The sequence below is a fragment of the Bactrocera dorsalis genome, chromosome 2, assembly GCF_023373825.1.
Source record: "Bactrocera dorsalis isolate Fly_Bdor chromosome 2, ASM2337382v1, whole genome shotgun sequence".
NCBI classification, from domain to species: Eukaryota; Metazoa; Arthropoda; class Insecta; order Diptera; family Tephritidae; genus Bactrocera; species Bactrocera dorsalis.
The window spans coordinates 17,636,964-17,664,699 of NC_064304.1; the positions used below are offsets into that span (position 1 = coordinate 17,636,964).

Consider the following 27,736-nt stretch of genomic DNA (forward strand, 5'->3'; position numbering starts at 1 on the left):
TTATTGTTCAGTATTCTTTGGCGTTTCATCATGGAAAGACTTACGCCTGAACAATATTTACAAATCGTTCAAATTTAATGCGAAAAATCACGTTCTGTAAAGAATGTGTTTCGCGCGTTTCACGGAAATTATGGTCAACATAATCGGCCTACTGAGCGCACTATTCGCAACCCCATCATTCATCCGGAGCCCCAGCGTTCATTACTGGATAATATTCGATCGATTGGACCACGTCCAGCACTCAGTAAAGAAAATATAGCAGCTTAAAGTGTACGCGAAGATCGTGGAAAGTAGATTTGGTGCCGTAAGCTAACAACAACTCGGACTGACTTATGAAACGACTTGGCCTTTTACGCCAAGATCTCAAATTGAAAGCGTAAAAGGTACAGCAGTTATGCTAGAACTGGAGCTGTTCGACGTTCCCAAGTAACATCGCTTCGGGTGAGAACCTCAATGTTAATGGCAACCGTTACCCCGCCATGTTAACCGACTACATATTTGATGCCAAAAATTGCAGCTTGTGATCTCGGCGACATTTGGTTTCAACAGACAGCACAACTTCCCACACATCGTATCAATCTATGGACTTATTGAGAGAGCACTTCAGTGAGCAGATATTTTCACGTTTTGGAACGGTCGATTGACCATCAAGATCGTGTGAAATCACACTGTTAGACTTTTTTCTATAGAGATATTTAAAGTATAAAGTCTATACGGACAAACCTGCTGCGATTCAGGCCTTGGAACGAATGTCATTCGCCAGTTATGAGTCGAAATCATCGAACAAGGCAACGAAAATTGGACTCAATGGATAAACGACAAAAAATGTTCTTTTTTAATTCGGACCTTGCTCTACAAAACGGCCTAGAGAGAAGAACACATGGGATTCGGGTCTGTTCGGCACGGTACGTTAATTTCCACCCGTTCTTGTTTCACTAGCGCTTTGAGTGACTGTGCCGAGTCTTTTGGAGTCTCCAGAATACTATTCCGATAATACATATGTTGCATTTACTTCGACACCAGGCTCGATGAAAGCCATCTGCGATTACAGCGGTTCAAGCCTTTACTCGTAGCAAATATTGCCTCTTGGTGTCCTACCGATGACTCAAATTTTCGTAAGAACGGTCGGTAAAGTAAAGCCCACCGCTTTGAGAGTTTACAAATTGGTCAATTGGAAAAATGTTTTCGTCTGAAAAGAGAATGTTCGGAACTTTTTCATTTGGCTAGATATCTTCACGACATTGGCAAAGAATATCGCTTAAGATAATGAAGTAAACATTTTTTCCTTGTTTTATTCAATATTTAATAAAAAAAAACGTAAAAAATATAATTAATGCAATTAGAGAAACCATTAACTACAAGTTTGTTGTAAATAATATTAATTCGCATGGAAACTACTGTGAAATTCAAGTCTCACACCCAACAATATTTAGAAAATTTAGTTATTATTTTTAGAAAATTTCTTAGCAAGCAACTGTTTAAACGTCAGCAACATATTTTAGCACTTAATTAATAGCGATCATTGCTGGAGAGATTAAATTAGCAAACTACATCATTATAATTATATAACGGAAAACGCAAGCCTTTTCGCCAGAAGATAGCAAAAGTGACGATGTTTCGCGCAATTCGGCCACCAACGGGGCTGGAGAAATAAATGTGCTGAGTCAGGGGAATAAACTACACATGTCTAGTCTGCCAATAAACTATTTTAAAATACACAAACGTATTTGAGAAACTAAGAAGATATACATAGGTTCATACACATTTTTCTATTTTCAGCCAAAGATGCCAACGTTTTGCCTAAATTTATGTCCATTTTTTATGTTGCAAATTCCATACTACACGCTCGCACACACGCACATTAAATTGTGTATTTTTCCCGTTATTTGCCGCTCGCAAATATAGACATTTTTTATGCCCAGCAGCAAGTTGGTTCGAAAGAAGCACCTTGCCCACCCACTGCTCCAGCAATCACACGCCGATTTTACGCACTTAAAGCGGGAAATTTTCGCAGTTACTTAATTTGTTTGCTACTCTAAATTTGGCCGCTAAGGTCATGCTTCTTTTTTCAAAATAAAACTAACACGTGCGCTTAGCTTAACTGTATGTAGTGATTTTTGCGAATTTTTCCGAATTTTTGCAACATTTTCGCCGTTATTTTATTGAATGTAAACTATTTATTTGTGAGTGAAAAATGACCTTAATCATTGGTAAAGCAGCAACTAGTGCCTCAAACAAAAAACTGGCAACAAAAGACATTGCATACTAAATAAAATTTACTGTTCATTTGTTTATGCATTTTTCATCGCTTATGTTTGGAAAATTATTACTTCCTTTGGTATTTCACTTGCGTATTTTTCTTTATAGTTTCCTTCTTGCAACATTTGGCGAAAATATGAAGAAAATTATAGAGATATGCCAATTACATTGTTGTATTCAATTTTCGCATGCCAGGACAAGCATAGCGACTTGCTACCGAACTACTGTTAACAAGAAAGTAAGCGGGTATCAGCTGTCATTTTGATTTATGATTTAATTTGCCAATAACAGTTGCTAGAAGCCTATTTTTTCAACATGTTGCACCTGCACGTTGCAACGCAAGTAATCATTACATCAATAAGCCGCTAACTATATTATTAGTTTGTATTTGTTCTAGTAACTTGTAGCAGTTTATAATTTAGAGATCTTTCAAAAGGTCAGTAAAACCAGGTTACTAGATTTCACAAGTTGTTTGCAAATATAAAGGGTAATCCTTTTCGAGTTAAGTTTTTCCATGATGATATACGAAAAAATATTGAAGAAAAATAACATCACAGCTTAAGACGACTCATCTGTCAAAAAAAGACTATTTAAAAAAATATCTCCTGACAGCTTATACAATAATCATTATATGGTGCACCTAGTCGACTAACTTGTCTGTCGACTAGACAATGTCCTGTTAACACTCTTACTAGATTTCTTATGCCATTCGTTATTTATTTTAATAGTCGTCAAGTGCGGCTTATGTTCCATTCATGTCAAGTTCGCATGCTTGTTGAGCAATTCAGGGATTAACTCGACCGGGAAGGAGCTAAATGTGTAACATGTTCGCCGATTAAATATCAACAAGTGGCCAGAGGCAAATAAATTCAAGTCTAAATGTAGGGTGGTGCCTTCTGGCTAGTTCACCTGATTCGCAGATCCAGATCAAGACATTCTTTCACTATCTTTGACAAAACCTTAGAAGACTTCAGTGGTTTCAAAACCGCGTAGCTAATCCTAAATATAAATATATTCCTTGTTAAAAGCACACTTCTTGTCAGCACAAAAACTTCCTTTAATTCCTGTAATTTCGGCTTGGAAGCCACTGCAGTGATTTGGTAAACGGAAAGCGATTTGGTATCTCATTTTGGTGAAAAGACACCACCTTGACTCGATTATCTAGTTTGAATCTATCCATATAGATGCTTACCCCTGCTTCCTTATCCACCTTGCACAATTCCCACTCTTCTGTGGAGGCTAAGCTATATAAGGACAGAATATAAATTCAATTCTATAGGATTTCGAAAATCCAGGGAAAAGGAAACTATCTCAGTATTATAGAATGCCGCTTTGTTATTGGCGGCTAATAGTAAAGATTCCCCCTGTCTAAGGAATGACTTCATTGACTTCATGACCATTTGCTTGTGAAACAAGTGAAGGAGTAAGTGTGAACTTACGTTTAGTGTCTGGCTTGGCGTTGTTCTGAAAAAAATTCGAAAATGTTCGAAAAATAGAACTTAGTACAAAATAATTGTACTTAATTGTAATAAAGGAATACAACATGATTTTATTGTGAAATTTTACACTTTTTGGCGCAGAATGTCTGGAACTGTTGATGGACCCTACCAGGCTTGTAATGTAATGGAACAACGCTTGATTTTTGTAAACGTAACGTTTTTTACCGACATATATTGAATTACATAACACTTTGCCTGAAACTGATGCCTTTACATGCTTAACAGCTTACAATTCCTACCATCACAAAGCAATTAAACAAAACAGGGATTTTTAATCCATTGTTTACCCAGAAACCATTAAAGCTACATGTCATACACACACACAGATATGCATTGTGGTTAGTGCTTTCTGGCAGTTAGCCGTCCTCTTCATCTTTCTTAAATTAAAAACAAGAAAAGACGAAAGTCTCCAAACATTGCAGTCATCAGTTAACCGGTTTCTTTCGCGAACTTTTTCTTCAAGAAATTCGCGCTCACGTGCAACATAAGCTCAACAGGTCGGCGCCAGTGCCAATGACGCATGGCTTTGCTGTCTTCTTGACCGCCTCAAGTGCACGCATCACCTTTTGAGGCAACCTTTAAGGTTAAAAACCTCTTCAGTTTCATTATAAGTTTTATACAATGGTTTTATTTTTTTATATATTTTTTATCTTTTTGTGCAAATTTTATGTTTTTTGCTTGCCACTTTTTCATCACTTAACGCTTAACTTTGATATGTCGTGCAACAACAGGACAATGGTTCTATATGTAAAAATGTATGCATATACATACATATGTACAGTATATAGTTTGCAGCAGCTCTGAAGCCCATCTTGTCTCGCTGTTTAGGCTTCTTTTGACGTTGCCCGCGGCGAGGGTTTCGCTTTCGAAACCACATAGCCTGACACTTTTGGGTTTTGCACGCGTCCACGCATGCAATTATCAAAATCGGTGCACGTCCCAGTACTTATGTTTGCGCATGGTGAGTAATGACGAAGCTGTTTCTTTCTTAGCCTTTGTTAAATGTTTTCAAAAAAGTATTTGAAGGCAAGCATTTTTTTCGATGGTATTTTGGGTTGCACATTGTAAGCCATTGCATTAAATTTCAGCGAAAATATTAGAGATTTTTCAAAGTACAACGGCGAAGCTCTAAGAAAATTGTTATTTAAATAAAGCTCTCAAGATCATTTACTGAAGCATAAGTGTGTATATTATCATTGTTTCTGTTTTCCAAAATTAAACGAAAGATTAGCTTTTGTTTTACAAGAAAGATCGTAGAAGATGTGAAATAAAAGGCAGCAGTTCAAGCAGGCAAGTTCAATCACGATCTGATCAAACTAGAAGTTTTGAATGTACCCTGAATATATAGAAACTATATTCTTCAGTTTTTGATTTTATATTTGCTCAAATATTAATTGCTATAGGTACACCAGGCCCGAATTGATACCCACAAGCTCAAGTGCACCAATGAAATACTTGAAAAGTTCTCCAGTTCTACCAGCACATTTCCCTGCATGGTACATTGCAACTGTTGGCGTGACGTCTATTGACTGAGTTCCAAGCTGAATTATTCAATTTCGATGGAATAACTTTTTGTCTCTCATTATTTCTTAATATTAACTATTAAACTTGCTATTTGCCAACAGATGGCGTAACTTAATTTTCAATAAAGCTGGACTTTTCAAAAAAATCTGATATTTTGTATTGAGAATTATTGATTGAGGCTTAGGGCTTTGGATTGTCGAAATAAGGTTTCCTCCTCAATATTCTATTCAAAAGTTCTAGATATTTTCATTACCTCAAGCAGCGTGTGCAGGAGTTTCCGAGTTTTTTAAGTCATATCCGATAGACGGGCTCACTATGCCATACTTTTATATAAACTGCTCATAGATCTCTTTACTCGGAAAGTAGCAACAAGTTCTGCTATAAGAATAAGAATTATGTGGTTGAAGCAAGAAAGATTATGGACATAGCGCCATCATAAACCAACAAGATTAGATTTGACTACTCACCTTCGGGTGAGGATTCCCATATAACATGAATGGAACAGAGGTTCGGTATATCTTTATCGATTGATCCAAATTGGACTATGGAGTAGGAACGGCGGTATTCTCCCAGGGTCTTATCTTTCGATCTTTCCGTCTACCAAACTCAGCTAGCAAACTTTACAGCAGAAGTACTAGGCATAGAAAAGACCAGTGAAGATCTACTGTTACAGAAGGATACAGCGATCTTTGACACAGATAACCAAGCAGCACTGCTAGCCTTGTCGTTGCCAAAAATAAAGTCCAGCTTACTTAACAAAGCGAAGTTAAACCCTTCTTCGCTCGACTTGTCCATTATTTGGCTTTCCGGTCACAGGAATACTTTTGACACCGAAAAAGTGGACAAGTTGGCAAAGCTACGAGCCTCTTTAGATGAATCGGAAGCGAAATCAATACAATGCCTGCTGGGAAGGATCAAAGACTTACAGCTGGGGGACTAGACTTTTGAAGAGCATGCGCCAGAATATTTGCCACAGCTGCAAGTTATAAGGGGACAAGGAAACGGTTCGAAACTGATAACTAAACGGTTTACCACATTCTCTATAAATGTCCGCCACAAAATATTTGGAATCCATCAGGCTCTAAACTTGGTCTATAAAACTTAAGTAAAACATATTTAGATAATTTTCAAACTCAAAATTTTCAAAAATTCAAAACTCATAGAAGTAATTCGAAACTTAACATTTGCCATGTGTATACTAAAAACACCCGTCAGGCCAAGCGTGCGACTAAACCGCTAGCCCAGGGTAGATGGCGTGCGAGAACTAATCAAAGCAAAATAAATTCTAACATCACGTTATCGATTTAATTAAGCGAATAACATTTGTTTTATGTTTTGCCGATATGCGAAATTCATGTTGCATGCCGCAGACAAAATTTACCATACACGTTGTAAGCAGCATTTCTAAGCAAACACGCACACAGCCACACACACTTTAAAACGTGTGTAAGCTAGTGGTTACAAATTCCAACCGCATTTCGCATATATTTATGTACAAGTATGTGTGTATGCAATGTGGCATGCATCAGGTTAGCAGTCATAAGCGAGGGTGTGAGCGGAAGTGAATGCGGAACGATGTATTTCATCACCACATCACAGTGTTGGGCATGGGAATCGATTGTAAGCGTATGCTGTGCGTACTGGTAAGGCTTCTAGATAATTTAAAGTGAAATCAGGTGGAATTTATAGCAACAATATAATGGGAGCGTTAGAAGCAGGCGAAGGTATATGAATGAAGAAGAAGCTGCCACACGCCACTAGAAAACGCAGAATACATTTTAGAGACATGTGTATAATTTTATATGATTTTATATATACATATGTATGTATGTGTACGAGCCTGGGAACCCGCGCCTAATGAATAATTTACAGCTCATTTTTAGCGATCCCCTTAAAAGGTCCTCCTCACACGACTATGCTTTGCTGCGCTGAAGGCAAATTGATCAATGAACCACGTTATGCCTCAAATGCTTTGCACAAAGTGTGACGACGCGACACACAAACATTCACACAAGTATCAAGTCGGTGAGTGAAAAGCGATTGATGCTGCTGTGTGGCAGCAAAATATCATAGCATCGCGGCGACAAGTCATCCGCACAGCAGCAGAAGTTAATTAACGAAAATTCCTGTTTGATATGGAACTAACAGTGAAATTATTCAAGCGGTGCCAGGCGATTACACACACACATATGCGCACAAGCATATCTTACATACATCATACATCTTCATTTAATGGCTCATAAGCAAATATGAGCCGTCTTGTGGGAGTGCACGCACACACAGACGCAAATGAATGCCAAATGTGTGTGTGTGGCTCTGAGAAGGGCAACAAATGTGCGGCGGCTAACCGTTTCTCACATTTATCGGTTCATTTGTGTGACGGCCTATTTGTCTGTTCTTGCTCTGTGTCTGTCTGTCTGTCTGCCCCGATTGCCGCATCCGCAAAAACGAAACGAAAAATCTTAAGTTCAATGAACAGGCAACACTCAACAGAGAATCACTGAGCTGTGATCGAGCCTCAGCACAGGCATTGCCACACATGCGTCACATGCAGCATGCGTGAAGCTGCGGCACAACAGATTCAGCACACAAACTGCCGTTTGAAACAGTGATACAAGCAGTAAGTGTCGTCTGCAGCAAATATTTAGAAGTGTGTGTATGTGTATTTGTGACGGCGAGCAACAACCGGTGGCAGCAAGTGCCAGCGACCGTGGCATTAGTCTGCCAGTCACAAGGCGTAACGTTTGAACTTGAAACATTGACTCGATTGAAATTGATCCGCAGCTAAATGAACTCCACTCAACACTTTGCGGCTTTGCAGTGAAGGCTGTCGCTGCAGGACTGCAACAAAGAGCGCGCTTGTCGACTTGTGAACTTCGCTGAACGTGTGTACCGCCACGTATGTGTGTGTGTGTGTTCATGTCTTCAAGTGAGTTGCGTTGACGCGGCTTAATTTGTTGCATCATTACCGAAGTGACAAATGTCGACAGCGAAGATAAATGTTTGAAATTAGAATGGACCTAATGGCAGCCGCTGTATTAGCAACTGGCGTAAAACGCAGCACAGCGAACTCTTTGATAGAAATTTGTAGATATAATATGTACTCATGCATGTAGCTCTTAATTTACTGGCATATTGCGGCTGATCTGCAAAGAGGTGGAATTAAGGGGCTATGGTAGCCCTAAACCAATTGTACGCTGGATAAAATAGCTATGCAGAATACTGCGAATAATTAAAATTCATTAAATTCGCAAAAAGTTCAATTTTTTTTTATTCTACTCAGTTCTGGACTGTATGTGTGTGAAAGGAAACGGTGTAGACCCTATAAAGTATATATGTATGTATGTACAAATATGCATATAATGACCAGCGCGAACAACTGAATCCATTTTACCATATCCGCCTGCCTGTCCGTTTATACACGCACTAGTCTTTCAGTTTTTGAGATATCGCTTTGAAACTTTTGCACGTCCTTTTCTCCCGCAGAAGCTGGTCATTTGCCGACATCGATGATCCTTTTCGGAATACCCTACGAAACTCAAGTCCTTGTATGGCAAACTTTTTTATTTGACAAAGTATCTTCACGAAATTTGGAGATTATTATGCAAGGCAATCAAATTTCGGGTGTGGAATGTTGGACAGGGCATACCGTGATTAAGTTTTATCAAAAACACAAGCCTACGAGTGGTACAAAGTCTCCAAAGACGGTTGAGGTGAAGACATGCCTTGTTCTGGACCGTTCTCATTCCGATAAAACTGAAGTCATAGGGCGACGAGTCATAGGTTTAGGATTTTGACAAGCAAACAAGTTAACAGTCATGGAAACCCGTTTTCATTCGATAGCAGAGATGAGGGCTTATGAAAATTGTTTTGAGAACTTCAAAAATCGTTGTCATAAGTATGGTACATCTGGTGGGGATTACTTTGAAATCGACAAAATAAATATTGATGACTCTAACAACATATAGTACTAGACCTTTTACAAATAATCATGATGAATAAAATACTTATTTGTTCCAGTAGAAATAATATATGTTTCAAACATTTTTTTATAAATTGTGTTGGGATTTCAGGGTTTATGAGAAATAGCTTAATCATAGAAATTCATTAGACTTATGCCATTATTTAGTAATATTTTCAATACCACTTTGTCTTAGTCACGATAATAAGTAATACTATTTATATCGTCTATATTTGGTTTACATGGATTCATAGACTTATTCTTCTCGACAAATGTTTTCAATATTTTTAGTCACCTCTACCAGTGGCAGATCTCATTTGTAGTTTACGAAAAGCTTTTTCATGAAATAAGCTCAATAGTTTGACACCAGGAAAGCAGAATTGGGTAGAGGTAGTACACACCCATAACTACTATACCAAGCAGACTGTCCATATACATATATGTCCACCTATAAATAGACTAATTTTTTTAGAGTCATAATTGAGGTTGTGCACCTTTCTCGCGCATGCAAATCCTCAGGCTATTCAACAAATATTTGAGAAAAATTACGAGGCAAGCTTTAAGGTTTTGAACAAAATCAACCGTGAGATATCTTGACTTACAATCTCCAAATTTTCTCTTTTCCTCAACGAAAATCTCACTTTCATTTCAAAAGTCATTGGCTTAACCTCAAAAGCGATGATGTCGCCAAAATCGTAAAAATTGGTACGATCTGCCGAGAATGAGATGGTGAAAAAACTGCACCAGAGTTACTATGAAAATTATCGAAGCTTTGGATGTGGAAAGATATTGTTTTAGTGTTATTTGTAGAAAATTTAGTAAGTAAATTAAAAAGAAAATTTAAAAAGCACGAAATAATAAAGAAATTGTATGAAATATGCTGACAAACTTTTGGATTCTAGAAACAAATATGAATATCAACTTAGACTATCTCCGTAATCATTTGAATAAAATTTCGTATAACTTTGAAAATAATAGTAAGAAATCAGTAGAGTGGTTCCACCATGTTCCAAAACTCAGGGTAGGAAGGTATTGCGCTTGATGGGATCATCAAGTGATGACAGATTACTGTTGGTTCTTAAACAGAGATTATCAAGTAAGAGATAATAAAATATAGGGTTTCATATTTTCTGATTTTTTTAATGTAAAATAAAAATGAATGTCTAAAAATAAACGAGAGCAAATCTCACAAAAACATTGACGGTTTCATGAATTATGAGCACAAATAAAAATATCTGAAATCGATCTTATACTAGTATCTAGGGCAGGAAAACCACTGAAGACCAGTGCTATTATAAATTATGTCTGATTAAGATAAACTTGCGTGAGTCTACTCCAATAAAGAAGAAGAAGTTTAAGATAAACTATAGTGTTATTTATCACTATCCGCTTTTCCTTCAAAATATACTTTATCGCTATACTCTTCAGCAATTCACTTTACCATAAGAGTTGAAAAAAATAAATCTCTATAAAGTATATATTATGAAATTATTTATAACCTGAAGGTAAAGTATTCACAGGCTGAACTAATAGTATTTGAACATACTTACAATTATGTGTCATGCCATAAATTTTCAATATTTCTCTAACGAAAAAAAACTAAAAATTAATTTACTATCTCTCCAAAGCTAATAAATTACAAGAAATAAAGATTTTCCAAGTTTTCATGGAGCATTGACTCATTAATGTACGTATCACTAAGGTGTTTTCCATCAATCAGTAAGCCTATTTCCTACTAATTACAAATTGAATATTTATGTGTGTATGTATGTTGCTTGGAATGTCCATGACTCCTGTATACTTCTGAGAATTTCTTTTCCAACGTTTACGGTAAATTATAGTATTACTTAGTATAACTCATGCATAGTTCTCGACCTCGTCCACCATTACGTCATCAACTAGGTGGGGATGTACACGGTGTTGAAAACATTTTCATAAAGTACACGAGTGCAAACTCTCAGAATCAGCCAAGGCATTAGTCCAACCACTGAATCATAAGCATTTTACATTTGAGTGAGAATCTCAGCGGTCAAGTGGCACAGAGTCAATGATAAACAAATGATTTTAATAATGTAAACAAAGCGAGTGGGGGCAAGTTGTAGTGAAAATCGCACGTGTGCACACATATTAGAGAACAAAAAATAAATATCAAACATATGAAGACATAAGTATGAAGATATTGAAATTTTGTGTTAAGTGTAAAACCGACGAAAAAGTTGAAATTAGTTCAAAGATCAAACAGCAAAATATTATCTAAGATTTTTTAGCTTTTTTATTGAAATGATTTTTCATACAATTTTTATTTTTATTTTTTTTTTGTTTTTTATTTTGCTATATGAATTTCGTTGAAATTCGTGAACCTCATTGATTTTCCTCGCACGTAATTCATTTAATTATTTAGGCGCATAATTTTCGGCGCTCTCGATACAATGATTAATTGACTATGTGTGAGTGTTTATGAGCTGCGAGGCATGCGCCATCACAACCAACCCAACATTACTATAACTAAGCGTAGACACACACGCTTGCCCAAACAAATCCGCGCAACTTCTGAAAGCCAAGTGTTTGCTCACCAAATAAGTAATACCCTTTCCATATTTGAAAACAAAGCACAAACCAATAAACACAACAAAAATTTTAAAAGTGAAAAAAAAAAAAATAAGCGTACAACAATAGTAAGTAAAGCGCTGCAACAAAAACAAACACGAAAAATAACTAAGGCCCATTTGCCTATGCAAACCACAAATACAGGGTGTGCCATAAGGAAATTATTTAACTATTTTGAATAACATTTAAACAAGAAAAGACGTTAGCTTCAGTTGCACTAAAGCTAAACTAGGCTTCACCAAGTTCCCAAACAAGAATTTGATTTTGATCGATAGGTTTGTATGGTAGCTTTATGCTATAGTGGTCTGTTCTGAACAGTTTCTTCAGTGAATATAGCGTTGTCTTGGATAATAATTTGTGCCAAATTTCATGAAGATATCTTGTAGAAAAAAATGTCTTCCATACAAGGACTTGATTTCGATCGGTCAGTTTGTATGGCGGCTATATGATATATTGGTCTGGCGATCAGCGCTTATGACAAATCAGCACCTTCGTGAAATGAAAAGATGTGTATAAAATTTCAAAGCGATATCTCAAAAACTTAGAAGCTATCTGTGTATATACAAACAGACAGAAAGGGCTAAAACAACTCAGCTCATCACGCTGATCATTTATATATATATATGTGTAGGACCTCCAACATTTCTAAAAGAAAACATGTTGCTCTTCAACAGCTAAAAGAACAAGTTTTTATAAAAAAAATACCGAAAAAACTTAATGTCACACCCTGTAGTCGCCGCTTTATATCAAACATCAGACATTCCTGTCAAAAGCTAATGAAAATGAGCCACCAAATATGCTGTGCAGCCGCCAAGAACACACAAATGACAACTAGACAAAAGCGTGAGCATTTTTTTTTTGTTCTCCCACGAAATTGTACGCATAGTAAAAATGGAATTATCGCACACAGTATTGAATAAGCATAAGGCTCACATGCCATACATACTTAAGTGGATAGAAGTGCGCCAGCGCGCGCCACTGCCATTTGCGAATTTGTCAAATTATTAATAGTTATCAGTCAGCTGACTCATAAATTATGGCTACGCATAATAATTAAAATGATTTCATAGCGAATTTCGCAAACTTAAGAAGATGTTCAAAATATTATTGTCTGGGGCATAATAAAGATGAGAAGTGTTGGGTTGCTCGGCTAAGCTTGGCATAATATTTGGATTAGACAAAGGGGCGGTAACAAAACTAAATTTCGTGAAGATAATTTGTCAAGTAAAAAAGGTTACCAAACAAGGACTTAATTTTGATTTAACAGCTTTGGCTGTCAAATATAACCAATATATAACCAATTTATTTAATATGTAACCAATTTGTAACCAAAACAAAAATTTTATTTCTATATGCGTGGTTTCTATTTTATCGTTCTCCTCCGCCTGTAAACTTATGGAAACTGATGTTACGTTATTTTACATTTTAGGTGACGATACATGCTTTATATGTTCTCCAGCACTTCCCTCTGCGCGTTAAAAACTTCGTGACAAGCTTAATATACCAAGTTCAAGGTATAAAAATCCAGATGTGCTAATGCTTTTTATGAAGTCAATAGTATAGCTGGATCAACTTAGTACCTTGGCTGCTCTATTTCAGTTTCAATACCTTTCACTGATTCCATAGAAGCTGATAATGAAACTAGTTCCTAACCATCACAAGAAAACTCCAACCTCAGAATACATTTTTGAGATAATTTGTTCGATAACCTGTTGTTGTTGTTGTATCGGACATTATCCACGTTAAGAGGGTAAGGATTAGATAAGTTGTCATCGACGTTAGGCGCAGGAAACATGTTGTTTACACGGGGTTAGACCAAAGGAAGAAGGGTGTCAAATGTGTAGGGTTAGCAGGGCACGCAAAGAGGTGGCTAGTGTCATGCGGGAGCTCATTGCACGCTGGACATACATACATATGTTTCATATGTCAGTATTTGTTCTGGATAAGTAGGAGTTTAACCTGCTACAGTATTCAGAACGAATCTGCGCAAGGGTCACTCTCGTTTCTAGCGGCAACTCGAGCTCTTCGTGTGCAATTGGTGGTGATTTGACTCTGAGGGAGTCGGTGAAGGTGTTAATGCCTCCACTGTAAATGGCGGCCAATGCATGTCGGAAGTTAATTGGGTCCGAAGTCTAGTCGGTGTATTGTTTTACGTCGTCGACGTAGTTGAGGTAGGAAACTGCTTGAAAAGGAGTTCGTTATGCTCCTTATCTGGGAGAATACGGGCGTCACTATCAAGGTGTTCAAAAGAAGACATCAAGAGGCATCCTGTCGTAGTCCGGAGTGCAGTGTTGTGACATGTTTGCAGTTTCCTCTTTTGCGTTTCACTCTAGGTCCGATAACCTTGAGACGTTCACCACAATTAGGAGCAGAAGTTTCGCAACATCCAGATTTCTTTCCTTCTCAGCTATACTTATAGGAAGCATTCGGAATACCAACAACATTCTTACTCAAAATTTTGCAAAAAAAAAATTATTAAGTTTTTTGCTGAAATTCCGACTTCTGTCCAAGCCAAGCCGGCTTTTCCATAAACTTAGCAAAATCATAGACATTTTCTCATATATGTACAAACTCTTAAGAGGTTTAAAAATAAATATATACAACATATCAGAGCATTACTAAGCCTCTAAATGACCTGTTGAAGAATAAACGAAAGTCGTAAGACGAGAAGTGGCAAGTAATTATAAAGCTGCCAGCAGAGCAAGAAAAGCACTCTAAAATTCAACAACACAAAGTTAATGACAGAGTAGAGCACTTATGAGCATATTTCACCTCAGCTAAATATACCAAACTAACTTCAACTAAATATAGCAACAAAAAGACATAAGCAGTTAATGTGCCACACATGAATATTACAAAATTCGCAAAGTGTCTGGCAGCGAAAATGGCCTAGAAGAAGAATGGCTAGCCAAGCAAAAACAGCCGAATGCGATTCGATTCAACAGTTGTTGCGGTTCTTGACGCAGTAAATCCACCAACACTGCTGCAGACGTAATTCGCACGTGCATTTCATGCAAATGATGTAAACTATGACGAATGTGGCATGCATTCAAGGCGCTGGCCGCAAAGGTGCCTGGTAAGTACTACATATGTGTTTATGTAGGAACCAAAAGTCGGATGATCACTGTCCCAGGCAGACTACAAACAACAGGCAGCAAAAGGGAAAGAAAGCGTATTTTGCTTGGACGCGTGTCGCACGCATTTTGCAACAGACACATAATCAGATTTACTGAGTCTCATACATACATACTTACATACATAACTATGTACATATGTTGACCACATTTATACACAGCAAGCCGCTTCCTTGTTCAAAACTGCGACAGCCGCCAACGACAACACACATTCAACATGTAAACAAACAACATTTTGACGGATTCTCGCCAGCTTTTGAGGAGGTCGGCGCGAAAGAAGCGCATATGACTGCTCGTAATATGTAGCTATGTATATATGATCAAATTCGCCAATGGTCGCCTACCAATGCCATTGAAGTCGCTTTACTTGTGGCGGCGGCGACGTCGGTGGCGGTGGCTTTGGTGGCGTTGATGTTTTCAAGTGGCATAAACGCGGCCAAAAAGTCACAGACATCAGAGAAAAGACCCACCAACACCAAGCAGACACTTGTATGTATGTAGCGAGGGAGCACCAGCGAACGGCAGCCAGCAGTGCCTGGAGTCATGACGAATTTCCTGCTAATGCCGTAAATGTGGACAGTGTTCACGCATTTATTATGTCGCCTCATTGGGCAATGTCCGCTCGAGTCCATTGCCGCAAAGCATGTGTAGCGTACCCAAAAATATGTATATACATACATATATGAATACGTCGTCATATGCTTAAGCATGCGTAGCCCATGTAAGATACGCAGAAAATTTAGAACTTTATGACTTTTACCAAAAATACTCTTGGCTTGCATATTCACGCATATCTACAGTATCCGAACCTATGGCGGTAAATGCGGCTCTTATTCGAACAGTACTAGTAATTAACTGGTTAAAAATAAAGTGGTGTTTTAAAAACTTTTGACAAATTGTGCTTTTCAGCTAAAGTTCTTCAAGGTGGAAGCGGAAACGGAAATACGGACGAAAGTGGCTCTACTTTGGAACATAGTTGGAACAAAAAGGTTCAAAATTTCTTTAAAAAATCTTTAAGCTTTTTGTGATTGAGAAAGCTGAAAATCTAAAATTAAGTATGTGAAGAATCTCCTAGGATAAATATGGAGAATACATCAGGTGATCAGTACAATAACATGGTCCTATAGTTATCGATTAGTTTATTTCTTTACCAATGAGACATTAATGCAAAATATGCCAGTTACTCTTATAATTTGAGCAAGTACCTGTACTGGTAACGTTTTGACTTGCTTTAGGACCAACCCTGAAAGAGCATGCATTGCTGCAAGGTTACTTAATGTAGAAGAGTACACATAAAAGACGAAAGCAGAATATGAAACAGCACTAAGCCTATACTGCGAGAGTAGATTGCAAATATCTCACTTTTTTAGAGGCGTTAAACCAAAAAATTCGTCTTTAGCAATAATCCGAAAATTTGCTACGAAGAAGGGTAAAAATAGGCATATATTTGTACATAAAATGAACAGAAAAACCCTTTCACTGAGAAAATTGTAAACGCCAATGACTCACACCAGAAGTCTAAGGGTGAAAATAATATAACTGGAAAAAGTAGGAAGTGCATTAATCAATAGAAAACGACTTTTGTTGCTGGAAATAATAAAATCCATATCCATTTTATCAGTTGGAGGCCTAATGGATGGTAAAGGGTATATACAGCCTCAGCCAGACAATTGTCAACCTCTTTTAGGCGTGTCACCTACTGCTTTTGTTAGCTGACGAGGCTCTGGTGACCGAGTAAAGGCGCTAATGGGTTAATCAGCTGCATTGCATTGCAAAAAACAAGCCAATTACTTGGCAGCAGGTCTGGATACTGCAGTCATTAGCTCGATACCAGAGCTAGAAAAGTAGGCTGATAATCTATCAAATGGAATATTAAATATCCTAACCCTTTCGTAACATCACGTCTAGGTCAAGTAAGTAAAGAACTCTAGAAATAAAATTAGCTTTTCTAGACCTCAGTGACTCCAGATGACTTGACTCTAGAAAAATATCAATATCAGACGACCTAGATAGATAGTTAGAATATTTGAAGCTTTGCACTGTGATCTATCGTCTCCTGTATCACATATGATCACAACGGTCCAGAACTCTGAATAAATCCAAGAGCTTTCTGGGCGCGATGAAGGTGACGTGATCCCTGTCCACGTACATAGATGGATCCTAGAACTTTGAGCCTGTTTCTACAAATCGCTGGACAATCTAGAATCAGGTGCTTTGGTGTTTCCTGTCCCATGTGAGACTATACCCATATTGGACAAGCCTGCAATGCCCAGTATAGAACGCGACAAGGAGACAGAATTTGTCTTTGGGGAGGTTGATATCTAAACCCTGCTAGGTTATGGCCTCTCATAGTTACTTAGCGTGGCGCATTCCTGTTGCCTGCTGCTAGTGCCGTTCACTCTACCAACTTTTTTATGGTGTGGGACCCTACCGCAATGCATGGTTCTGGTCCCATCATCCCGAGAACTTGATTCTATCGAAATTGTTAACCTCATTTTCGACTTTTCAAAAACCAGTGAAACAGAATATGGCGAACAGATGCGCGATCAACAAGTGTATTATGATGGCAGAGAAATAAAGAAACAATAATAGCATTTTTCACTCTGATTGACTTTCTAAATGAGGCGAATCAGCATTTGCGCGAAGATTGATTAGCAGCAGCAGGGCTTCGGACTGACCACACGCATGCATATTTGCACACATTTTGCGCGCAGGCATATGCAGCGCATCGCAATGTGGTATTTATCTCAGAATTTATTAGCTGCGGATTTGTGGCACTTGTCGGATTGGCGATGGAGGTTGGAGGCCGCTCGTCAATCGTGTTATGTTTCAACTCAAATGCTTCTGCCTAACTTTGAAATTTTGCCACTGCAACTGTTCAAATTCTCAAACACACACACATACATATATTATATACTTGTATGTATGTATACTGCTATCATATGCAGGCTATTTGGGGCTATAACTCAGCAGCAAAGAAATTTCAGCGCGGAGTGAGTGACGCATCTTGGTTTATGAGAAATTAGAAAACCACAAGTGGCGCAAAATTTCCATGGTTTTTCTTTGTTCTTGCTGTTTTTGCCAAGAAATACATCAAAGAGTTTTCATTTGCTTTGATTCTCACAGACACAAACCGAAGGCAGAATGTCGCATGCGCGACGGATTATGTATGTCTGTTTTATAAGTAAATTTTGTCACACGTGTGCTTGTAGGTATTTGTTATATATGTACATATGTATATGTACTTTATATATACAACATACATCGAAGCATAAAATTCCACTACATTCTCAACGCTTCTTTTTATCTCCACCAACTTGTTTGTATCGCGGCGCTACAAGTGCCGCCACCTTCTACATATGTGTTTCTATGATTAAGCTGTGCGCTTTTCCCGTTAATATAAATATTTACTTTAATAGCTCAACTACTGGCGAAGAATTTGATTACTCGAATTAGTTGCGCTGGCCGCGCTCACCGCGTACGCACCCATTTGAAACCACCTCAGTAATTCACACATTTGTTTTTTCAGCAGGATGGACTGCAACAACAACAAACACATCAATGCCAAAGTGAAAATAATTTTATTGTTCGATCTTCACTAAACTATTTATGTTTATTACGTTATTTCCAAATATTGTATTTAAGTGTGTTGAAGTACTAACACACATGCCGGTTCAAGGCACACACCTTCCAGCACATATCTGTTTATGGAACATTCTGAAAATTTACTAGGGTAGTCTACCTCAGATTTTTTAGTTACCAGATTTTATTTTAAGAACTGGAAAAGGTGAAAAATTTGAAAGTAATTCTTTTATAAACAAAATACTTCAAACCCATTTTCAAACAGTGGTACATTTCTTATAGCTCTAATGGAATACATTTTGAGGTTATTGCTTTGAGAATACTTGCTCAGTAAGCCATAATTATCAAAGCATCAAAGCAAATAAACTAAAAGAAGTAGGGGTTTTAAAGATTCAAGGTCAGACTTGACGATTTTAAGCAAAAGCTAAAACTATGCTGATTTAATAACCGCTGAGCTGGAGAAGACTGCAGGAAATGTCTTGAGCAAAACACCAGGGGAACAATGGAGCATCTCTTTTGCACCTGTCCCGCATTGGCCGGACTACGCTATAAGCATCTGGGATCGCCGCGGTATGATACACTGGATCGATAGTGAGGCCACAGAGATTGTAAAAATTCGCGTCTAGGATTGATATCCTAAAGGATGGCTACTCCTCATGGACTTAATAACTGAACTCCATCTGGTATTGCAAAGACCAAAAATTTCAAAGAAGAATTTCAAACAGAGCACCCTAATACACGTATTTACATGCATATGTATGTGTAAACACTCACATTACATTGTAAGTAAGTAAGTACTTAACACAAACACTTAGTCAGCGTGTGGTGTTTGCCCCACAGCGTGCAACCAGCTAAACATGCGTCCGCTCCACTTGTGGCTTTACACATGTGGCAAAGTGTCTACCAATTTAATTCTAAACAAATCAATTTTCCAGCCGAACACAGTGCACTTGATCGACTTTCGTTTTCCTAACCACACACCAATCCGCAACACTCGCTCACACTCACCTACCGATTTATATACTCGTATGTTTGTGTGTGTGCGTGCGTGTGCATATACAGGTGCACTCATTACACTATTTACAAGTTCACTTAACATAGCACCCACATAAATATAATTTTATTGTATTTATTTGGCTATAATGACTGGCCGTGAGCGCTGCATGAACTCCTCGCAAATTTAGCGAATCAAAATAGCTTTCAGTAATCATTTGTTGCAGTGCAATTTGACGTCGAAAAAGAAAAACAATCGCATGCGTAAATGCTATTAGCTCATCGTGCAACAACAGAAATGTGCAACTGTTGCTAGCTCTGGTTATTGTTTTGCATTAACGGCATTGAATTTCCGAAATCGTGGCGTTGTGCGTTTGAAGTTTGATATGAGAAACCGCTTAATATTTTGTTTGATCACAAAGTATTTTTGGTTTAACATAGAAGCACGTATAAAATTTATATTTATAATGGTGCTCTCGCTCCCTTTTCTATTTCATAATGGAAAACTTGAGAAAGCTCAAAATTTATGTTAATTGAGATATTAATTTACACTATGCTTAAATGGCAGATTTCTTCTGTGGACCGTTGTTGCCAGGCAAAATCTTTCTTCATTTCTATTAAAATGCATAAGTATATAGTTATTATATTTCATATTTTTGGAAGTTTTTGATGAAACATCAGTTTTGTATCCTCCAAAATAATCTATGGAGTGGAAATATTCAAACGAATATCACATTAAGGCTAAAAATAAATATTTTTATTCGTTCAGCAAATTGACGAAGTACGTCAATACAAATTAGACTGTTTGTTCTAAATAAAAAAAAACAGCTGAAATGACACTTAGGAGGTTTAAAGGAAGCAATGCGCGTGGCACCGCCTACCGTTGATTTTACGGAAAATATCAATCAATCTGTGAGGTATCTTAATGAAAGTCAGCGAATACCTTTTTCTGGTAATAATACTAAAAAAATAGTAAACGAGATTGCCAGGAATAGTGTACGGCTAACTTCCGAAGCGTGATCAACATTGGGAAACCTATGCATTGTCTATACGACGAACTCAACAGAAGCATGGTGACGAAATTAAAAACCCTATGGAACGAGATAGATCGAAAGTACACAAAATTCCTATTGGCACTCGATAGAAGAGACTATAGGAACATGATCAGAATACCAAGTGGTAACTGTCTTGTGGTGACACACACCCGCAAGCTAGTAGAACGAGAAGACTGCAGAAAATCCTTGGTATCGCAAAGAGCTAAACTGGTCTATGTGTAGCTTATTGGCCTACCAAATTAACCAAACCTAAACAAATTAAAAATTTTATTTCTGAGTAAATCGAAAAATAAATCGGCGCTTGGCAGATTTCTGATTTTTGTAGATTGTAGCAACCACCGCCAAGATCTCTCCAAACAAAAATGAAGAAGATTAGTAAACTACCTTTAGAGATTTTCCAGCTCCAGCTTTTAAAAATTAAAAATGAATAGCGTTTGGATGCAGTGGGGCTCTTGAACTACTGAAAAGAGTTCGGGTAAAAAAATACGAGGTGATTTTGAACGATATATTTATTGAAATGGTAGAAGCATTGGTATAAGAAAGGTGCTCTGAGATTGAACAATATTAGGCTTAATGTATATTGAGCGTGAAAATTCTCAAAATTTTCATGGATAGACACTATTTAAGTAAAAAAAAAATTAGAAACCATCATGAACTTAAAAAGTTCGCAAGTTTTCTTCTCCTGAAACGTTCTATAAAACTAAGACTAAAAAGTTTCAAACTATGATTATTATACGCTGAAGAGGTTATATTAAGTTTGCCACGACGGAGGCATAAATATTAATCGAAAAAACTAAAGTTGCTACATTCCTGATAAAGCAACGAATTTTATTTTATTCATTTTTTAACAACTTATAATGACTTTTTACATCAAAAGAGTTGTCTCGATGAAGTATATTTGCATTTCAAGCTTCCATCATTAATAACTTTAAGCCTTTTTGATTTTTTTTTTTTCAAATAAATACAATAAAAAATACTCAACATTCAACTAGCAGTAAGTTTGAGCACAAATATTGACAAAATGATCGCTTTAAAAGCACCAAATAGCCGAACAAATATTTATCTGCGACCTCGAGCAACTAAAGTGGACGCAAATTGATATGTGGCGAGTAAGTGAAAGTGTTATTGTAGTTGAAATATCGAATTGAGTAATGTAGACGACAAAGTCAAATGTGAATTCTTTGTGCTTTATCACATTTATGCAACTGTTGTTGCATATGACGATAATGGATAAGCTCAGCACTTCATAAACTTTAGCAGCGTGCAATCCAAACTGTGCCACAAGGATAACAACACACAAGTGACGCAGCTAAACCGTTGGCCAAGCATTAAAAATAGAGAAAGCGTAAAGCATACAATTGTCATTGAGAGTTGTAACGGAAATGGCAGAAATTGATGTAATTCAAATATTTTAATGGCTCAATGTCAGCCATATGCGAGCACACGACTACACAAATAGCAGCTTAAACGTCGAGAAAGTGCGATATTTCGAAACGCTGCAAATGCATGCCAATAAAGCTTTGGTTGTATGTGTGTGCACATATCCTTGCTATTCAGCAGCTGTACAGTTACATGGCCACACATATACATACATATAATTGGGTATACGTGATCTATAGCCATCAACGCAATCAACCAAACAGCCCAACAGCTGTTAATACATACATAGTATATATGTACGTATGTATATGTCCAAGTGCGTTCGCAAACATTTCGAAATTAAATTAAAATCCTTTATTGACATATTAATTTGCACAGCACACAAAGAGATCCAATCAGTTGCACAACAGGCGCATTTGAGGCAGCCATACACATACTAGGGTGCATGTACTTGTATATCGCTCTTGTGGGTGTCTATATCCGCACAAGCAAGCGCAAGTCATTTTAATCACAAACTAAATAAAATTGATTTTTCATTATTGTTCGTAAGAGCAGCCTGACAGCAGGAGCCAGTGGCAAAAATTGATTTTTTTCATTTTTATTAATAATTTTTTTAAATATTTTTTTTTAAATATTATTTTTTTATTTATTTTTTCTTAATAATTTATATTTTTTATAATATTTTTCTTTTTAATAATTTATATTTTTTATAATATTTTTTTTTTAAATAATTTATTTTTCTAATTTTTTTTTTTAATTGTTTTAATAATTTTTTATATTATTCTTACCGCAACCGCCTCGACAAATCCATTTTGTTGACTCTTATTTAAGTGCTGAGATTCCAAAACTTTTTTCCAACTTGCCTTTATGGTAATTTTTAGTGAAAAAAAAATTATATTTTAAATTAATATTTTAATATTTTTAATTATTGCACTTGTAAAGGTTTTTGGTACACATAACTTAATTTATGTTTTTGTTTTATTTTCTTGCAATATTTGTTTTTGTTAATCCAATATTTATGCACACTTCTTAACAAGCGTTATCCTTGTAGCTGAGCACCACATATATCCTTAAGTGTATGCTTGTATGTGACAGTAAATTAGCTTATTTATTTATACATATATACAACATATATGCATATGTATGTAGTGGTATTTAGGCACAAATAGTTTCACAACACAATCCAATCCCAAATGTCCTGCTTGGCGCAAGGACACTGCTTACAACGGTTCGCGAACGCGAGCGAAAAAGGAAGGCACACCCGTTGGACAGGAACGCCAACACGCAACTGATCACAATGACGGCGCATACGATCGCAGTTAGTGGGTAGACGGTGTAGCGGCGCGCACGATCAATGGCACAACGCAAGGCACACCAGCAACAACAACAACAACGATAACAGCGAAAACATGCCACAATCTCCGCTGAAAGCAAAAATGAATTGACTTCCAGCGCCAAGTGAACGTCAGCAGAACGATCTGCAGTCAGAATCCAGCCACGACGATCTACATGCATACAGACACTCACACACACAACAATGTATACGGCAACATTTGGAGCAAGTGACGCACACATACTAGCCTCCCATACATTTGGATACAGCGCACATTTAATATGTGTGAGACTGCGCTTCCGCTTTGTATGTTATTCTAGTGCCGAACACAATCGGCTGTCCGGCATATGCCTCGTCCACCCAAACACCCACTAGTGCGAAGTGCTGTGCGATCGCGTAACTACACACACACACAAGCAATCGTACAGCAGTTAGCAGCGTTCTATATAAGCTAAGCGGGATTCGGGTGCTGGCAGCGGGGCGTCAGCGTTGAGCGGATATTGATAACACACAGCGCCCACAGTTCGGAAATACATACATGTGAATGAAAGGCAAATGGGTTGTGTTATTTGTGATTGTTTTTTCCTTTCAAAGCTGTTATCCGTTTTTCAAGTCGCCTAGCTGCCAGTTTTTTATGCACATATGTATGTATATATGTACAGAATTGTTCCCTTTTTGAAATTTTAGCATTTCTCGATTCATTGCTTGTACATAAAAAAGTTAATTTTTTTTCATTTTCAAATTTTATCACTTTTATAAAGTCCTGCATTTACTAAAGTCACATTACATAAGCAACATGCAACAGACATACATATACATACATACACATGTATATCGCAAGTTTATACAAAATGACTAAGCTGAAGTCGCCTGCATTTGCTCCAGTTTTAGTTTGCTTGCGCGGATTCATATACTTCGAGTTATTTATAAAAATATAAGTGACTATGTCAATTGCATGCAGATAGTACTCTCACTTGTTTGAGAACTTTTCGCGCGCCTACAAATTCTGCTTGCAACTTTTACTGTTGGTACGAAAATATCACAAAAGCCAACATACACGAACGCAAACACAATAATGCACACGCCGCATTGTGTGCAAAAATTAATTTTACTCAAGTAGACACAAACTCTGGCGGCTTACTGAAAGAACCACACGCGCCTGCCGCACGTTGAAGCCGCAACGCGCACCGTATTGCTAACGATCACCGGCCGGCCGGTTTGTCAAACACGCCGATGGAGCAACTGCTTGGAGCCGCCTGTTTAGGCCTCATGAAACGTGAGGCACATTCATACACACATACCCTTAAAGGCATATTCATATTTTCCCATCAGCACAGATAGTTGTTGTATAGTGCTGATCTATACCGGTGAACAGCGATCGCGCTTGTTATTTGATTGTTTATTATGGGAGAGACACTCATTTCTCTTACCTACACTCACGTGCGCTCTCCGCTTATGCTCTCATGATAGCGATCAACAATCTCAGCGATGAATGTTCGCTGTTTATATGAAAAGGCGGGAATTCACTTGTAAGCGTTTAAGCGATGTGATCTGAAGTCACTTGATCTGATCTGTTGATGTGATATTTTATGAACAAAAGACTTATATTCTTTAAATGTCTCCAATAAGCGCACATGAATTAAAAAATGTTTTGTTGATGATCTTTGCTAGTTATGGTAGTTTAGGTTATGTCAGGTTAAGAGATAGATCCTGATCTCTTTTTTTAGCCTACCACAAATTTGTTGTCCGTTTCGTAGATGTCTTTTGGTTTGCTGAAGTTAAGATTACAAAGATTTTTTTGCTCAATGTTGCAAAGGTCGAACAATGGAAGAAGATTATAGGTGTTTCCACCTCACTTTCTTTTACATATTTTTAGCCTTACCGCATGAATGTTTATTGGACAGTTCAGTAAATTTGCTGCATTCTACTCTAGGCCTAAAATATCTCGCAGTGATCCAAGTTTTCAGGAATGCAGTTGAAGGATGAGAGAATCAGTGTGTCCTTGTTCATACCTATTCATATACCCATCATCCCGAAGCCTTAGAGCGCACTTTCCTGCAATATACCAGACGGATATATTCTCGAGTCTTGGTGAACCTAAGACATAACCGATAGCAGGTTTTAACGACGGAATAATAGGTTTCTCTGGATCTATTTCTCTAGTTGTGAGCTTGTCCCCACGGCTTTATCATATTGTATTTAGTATATCGCGGACGTGTTCTCGTCTGTAAGAAAATGAACTTTTTGGAACCTGAACAATCAAAAGCTTTGAGCTTTTTTTACCAATTTAGCGCCCCGAAGCATAGAAGCCGATCTCTTCAAAAATTTTGAACTCGTTTAGCAGATATATAACATCATTTAGTCGCTCCATTAAGAAGACCAGAAGATCTTTGTGCGTATGTAAACGTCGCCCGGAGGTTCAGTTTATTTACGTGCACGATTTTTTTTTTTGAATTTGTAAGTCAACGATTTATTTTCTACAACAACAAAATGAAATATGACCCCTTTTTTTCGAAATAATATGACATTCGTTCGAAAGAAACATGTGATAAAGGATTTTTATGAAAAATTGTTCCGACAATAAAACAAAATAGGGATGTTTTTTTTATTGACTATTGCTGACAACTGTTCAAAGACATATTTCCGCTGAGCAAAAACTGTGAATGAAACTTTCAAAAAGAATGAAATAACACTGGAAAAGAGACTACAGAGGATGCTAAAACTATTTTATGATATGTTTGCACTGGCAACAGACCCCTAACGAACAGCAGTCACACTTACGAACACGCGAGTGTTATAGAGTCACAAATACGGTGCTGTAGCGCTGACAACACGTTGCAGCCACTAATTATGCACACATGTGTGATGTGTCGGCGAGGCACAGTTGGAGTCTTTCCTTGGAAAAAAGGGCCACCGCCTCGGCAATTAATGTTAAAAATAATCGAATATCCAAAAGACAACAACAATAACATTACGCCAAATTAAAATAAGTAAATTATTGTGCTGAGGGCTGGTGGCATTCTTCATGGAAGAAATAAATGAATGAATGTGTCAAGTCACAACAACAATTCCTAAAGTATTTAAAGGATTGAAATGTAAAATTCGTTGAAGCGCTGACATGCTGAAGGATTTCATTTGCAGCAAGGAGGTTGGTTTGACTTTCGGTGAGCATGTGGTGGCCACAAACGCGGCGATTCAAACGTTTAAACCTCGACTTGCTGAAACGATCTGACTTTGTGCATACAATGATATACATATAGTTGTGTATAGTAAGATGTCGCGCCTGCTTATTGTCCATTTATCATTCTGATGTTAAGACAATATATTAACAGGTTCAAAAAATATGTTGCAAACTAAATATATTTTATGGAGATTCTAGTTCTAATTTATATATTAACATGAATCCAATTTGATTTATTTGCCATCATAAATATAGGCGTAAGACCAACAAGAGGTGCACGTTTGACTAAAAGCGACTGATATTAAAAAAAATTGCTTGATGTTGGTCGATACAGAATGATCTTGTTCTGCAGAGGAAGAGAATCTTGCCGGTAGTACTGTTTTTGACTGAGAACGAAACCAGCTCACACTTATATATTGCATAAGAATGTTTGGCAAATAAAATTTCACAATTCATAATGCGAACAAAAGGTTTGGGCTCATTAAATAATATTATCTTGTATATAAATATACCAAAATGTAATTTTTACATCATATTTAAAATTACATATTATATTTACTTGCATATACATATGTATGTTCTTATGTACAAACCAAACATGTGCATAAAATGTGATTTCCGCTTCCTCTCCAAACTGCTCAGTGCATTCATTGTGTTAAATTAATATGCTTTTAATTGACGCACAAACAAATGCAAACAAATCCTTATGGCTCCGCATCAAATTTCCAATTCATTCATAAAACTTGCATAGTTCACATTCTCGCTTGTGGCTACATAGTACATTAATTTAAATGTGTGATTCACTAATGTGCTTTACATGCTTTAATTATTAGACTGAACAAATAATATTTTAATTTATTTCATACAACTGTTGCAACTACTTAACATTTCGCTTCACTTCACTATCAGAGAGCTCAGCTATCACATATAAAATGATATTAAACGCGGCTCCAACCCATCAGATATACACTAAAAAATATATTTCCGGAATATACATTATATAAGTAGTATAGTATAAAGCCAACAAGACATATCCATATGTGCATATAGGAGCTCGTAGAAAGTAAGGACGATTTCTTCATTTACTGATATTATATATACATTGTGACAAAAAAGTACCCGGGAATTGTAAAGCATGAACACGTTGCATACACAAAATATCCGCTAAAATCATTCGAACAGACTAGCGAGAGACATGGAGCTCTCTTTCCATCTCTTTAACACTTGC

General features: G+C 37.1%; 1 protein-coding gene across 6 annotated transcripts in view; it reads right to left on the minus strand.

Annotated features, from left to right (window-relative positions):
- The window catches only part of LOC105225727 (papilin), a 57,472-nt gene extending 34,150 nt beyond the window's left edge, over window positions 1-23,322 (minus strand). The window contains exon 1 of one of the 6 annotated variants that reach the window (XM_049449525.1): window positions 22,783-23,322. In XM_049449525.1, coding sequence (XP_049305482.1) covers window positions 22,783-22,805 — 23 coding nt within the window. In that variant the 5' untranslated portion in view covers window positions 22,806-23,322. The remainder of the gene's footprint in view (window positions 1-22,782) is intronic. The other 5 variants (XM_049449523.1, XM_049449524.1, XM_049449521.1 and 2 more) reach the window with 5 other exon arrangements.
- Window positions 23,323-27,736: the final 4,414 nt, after the last annotated feature.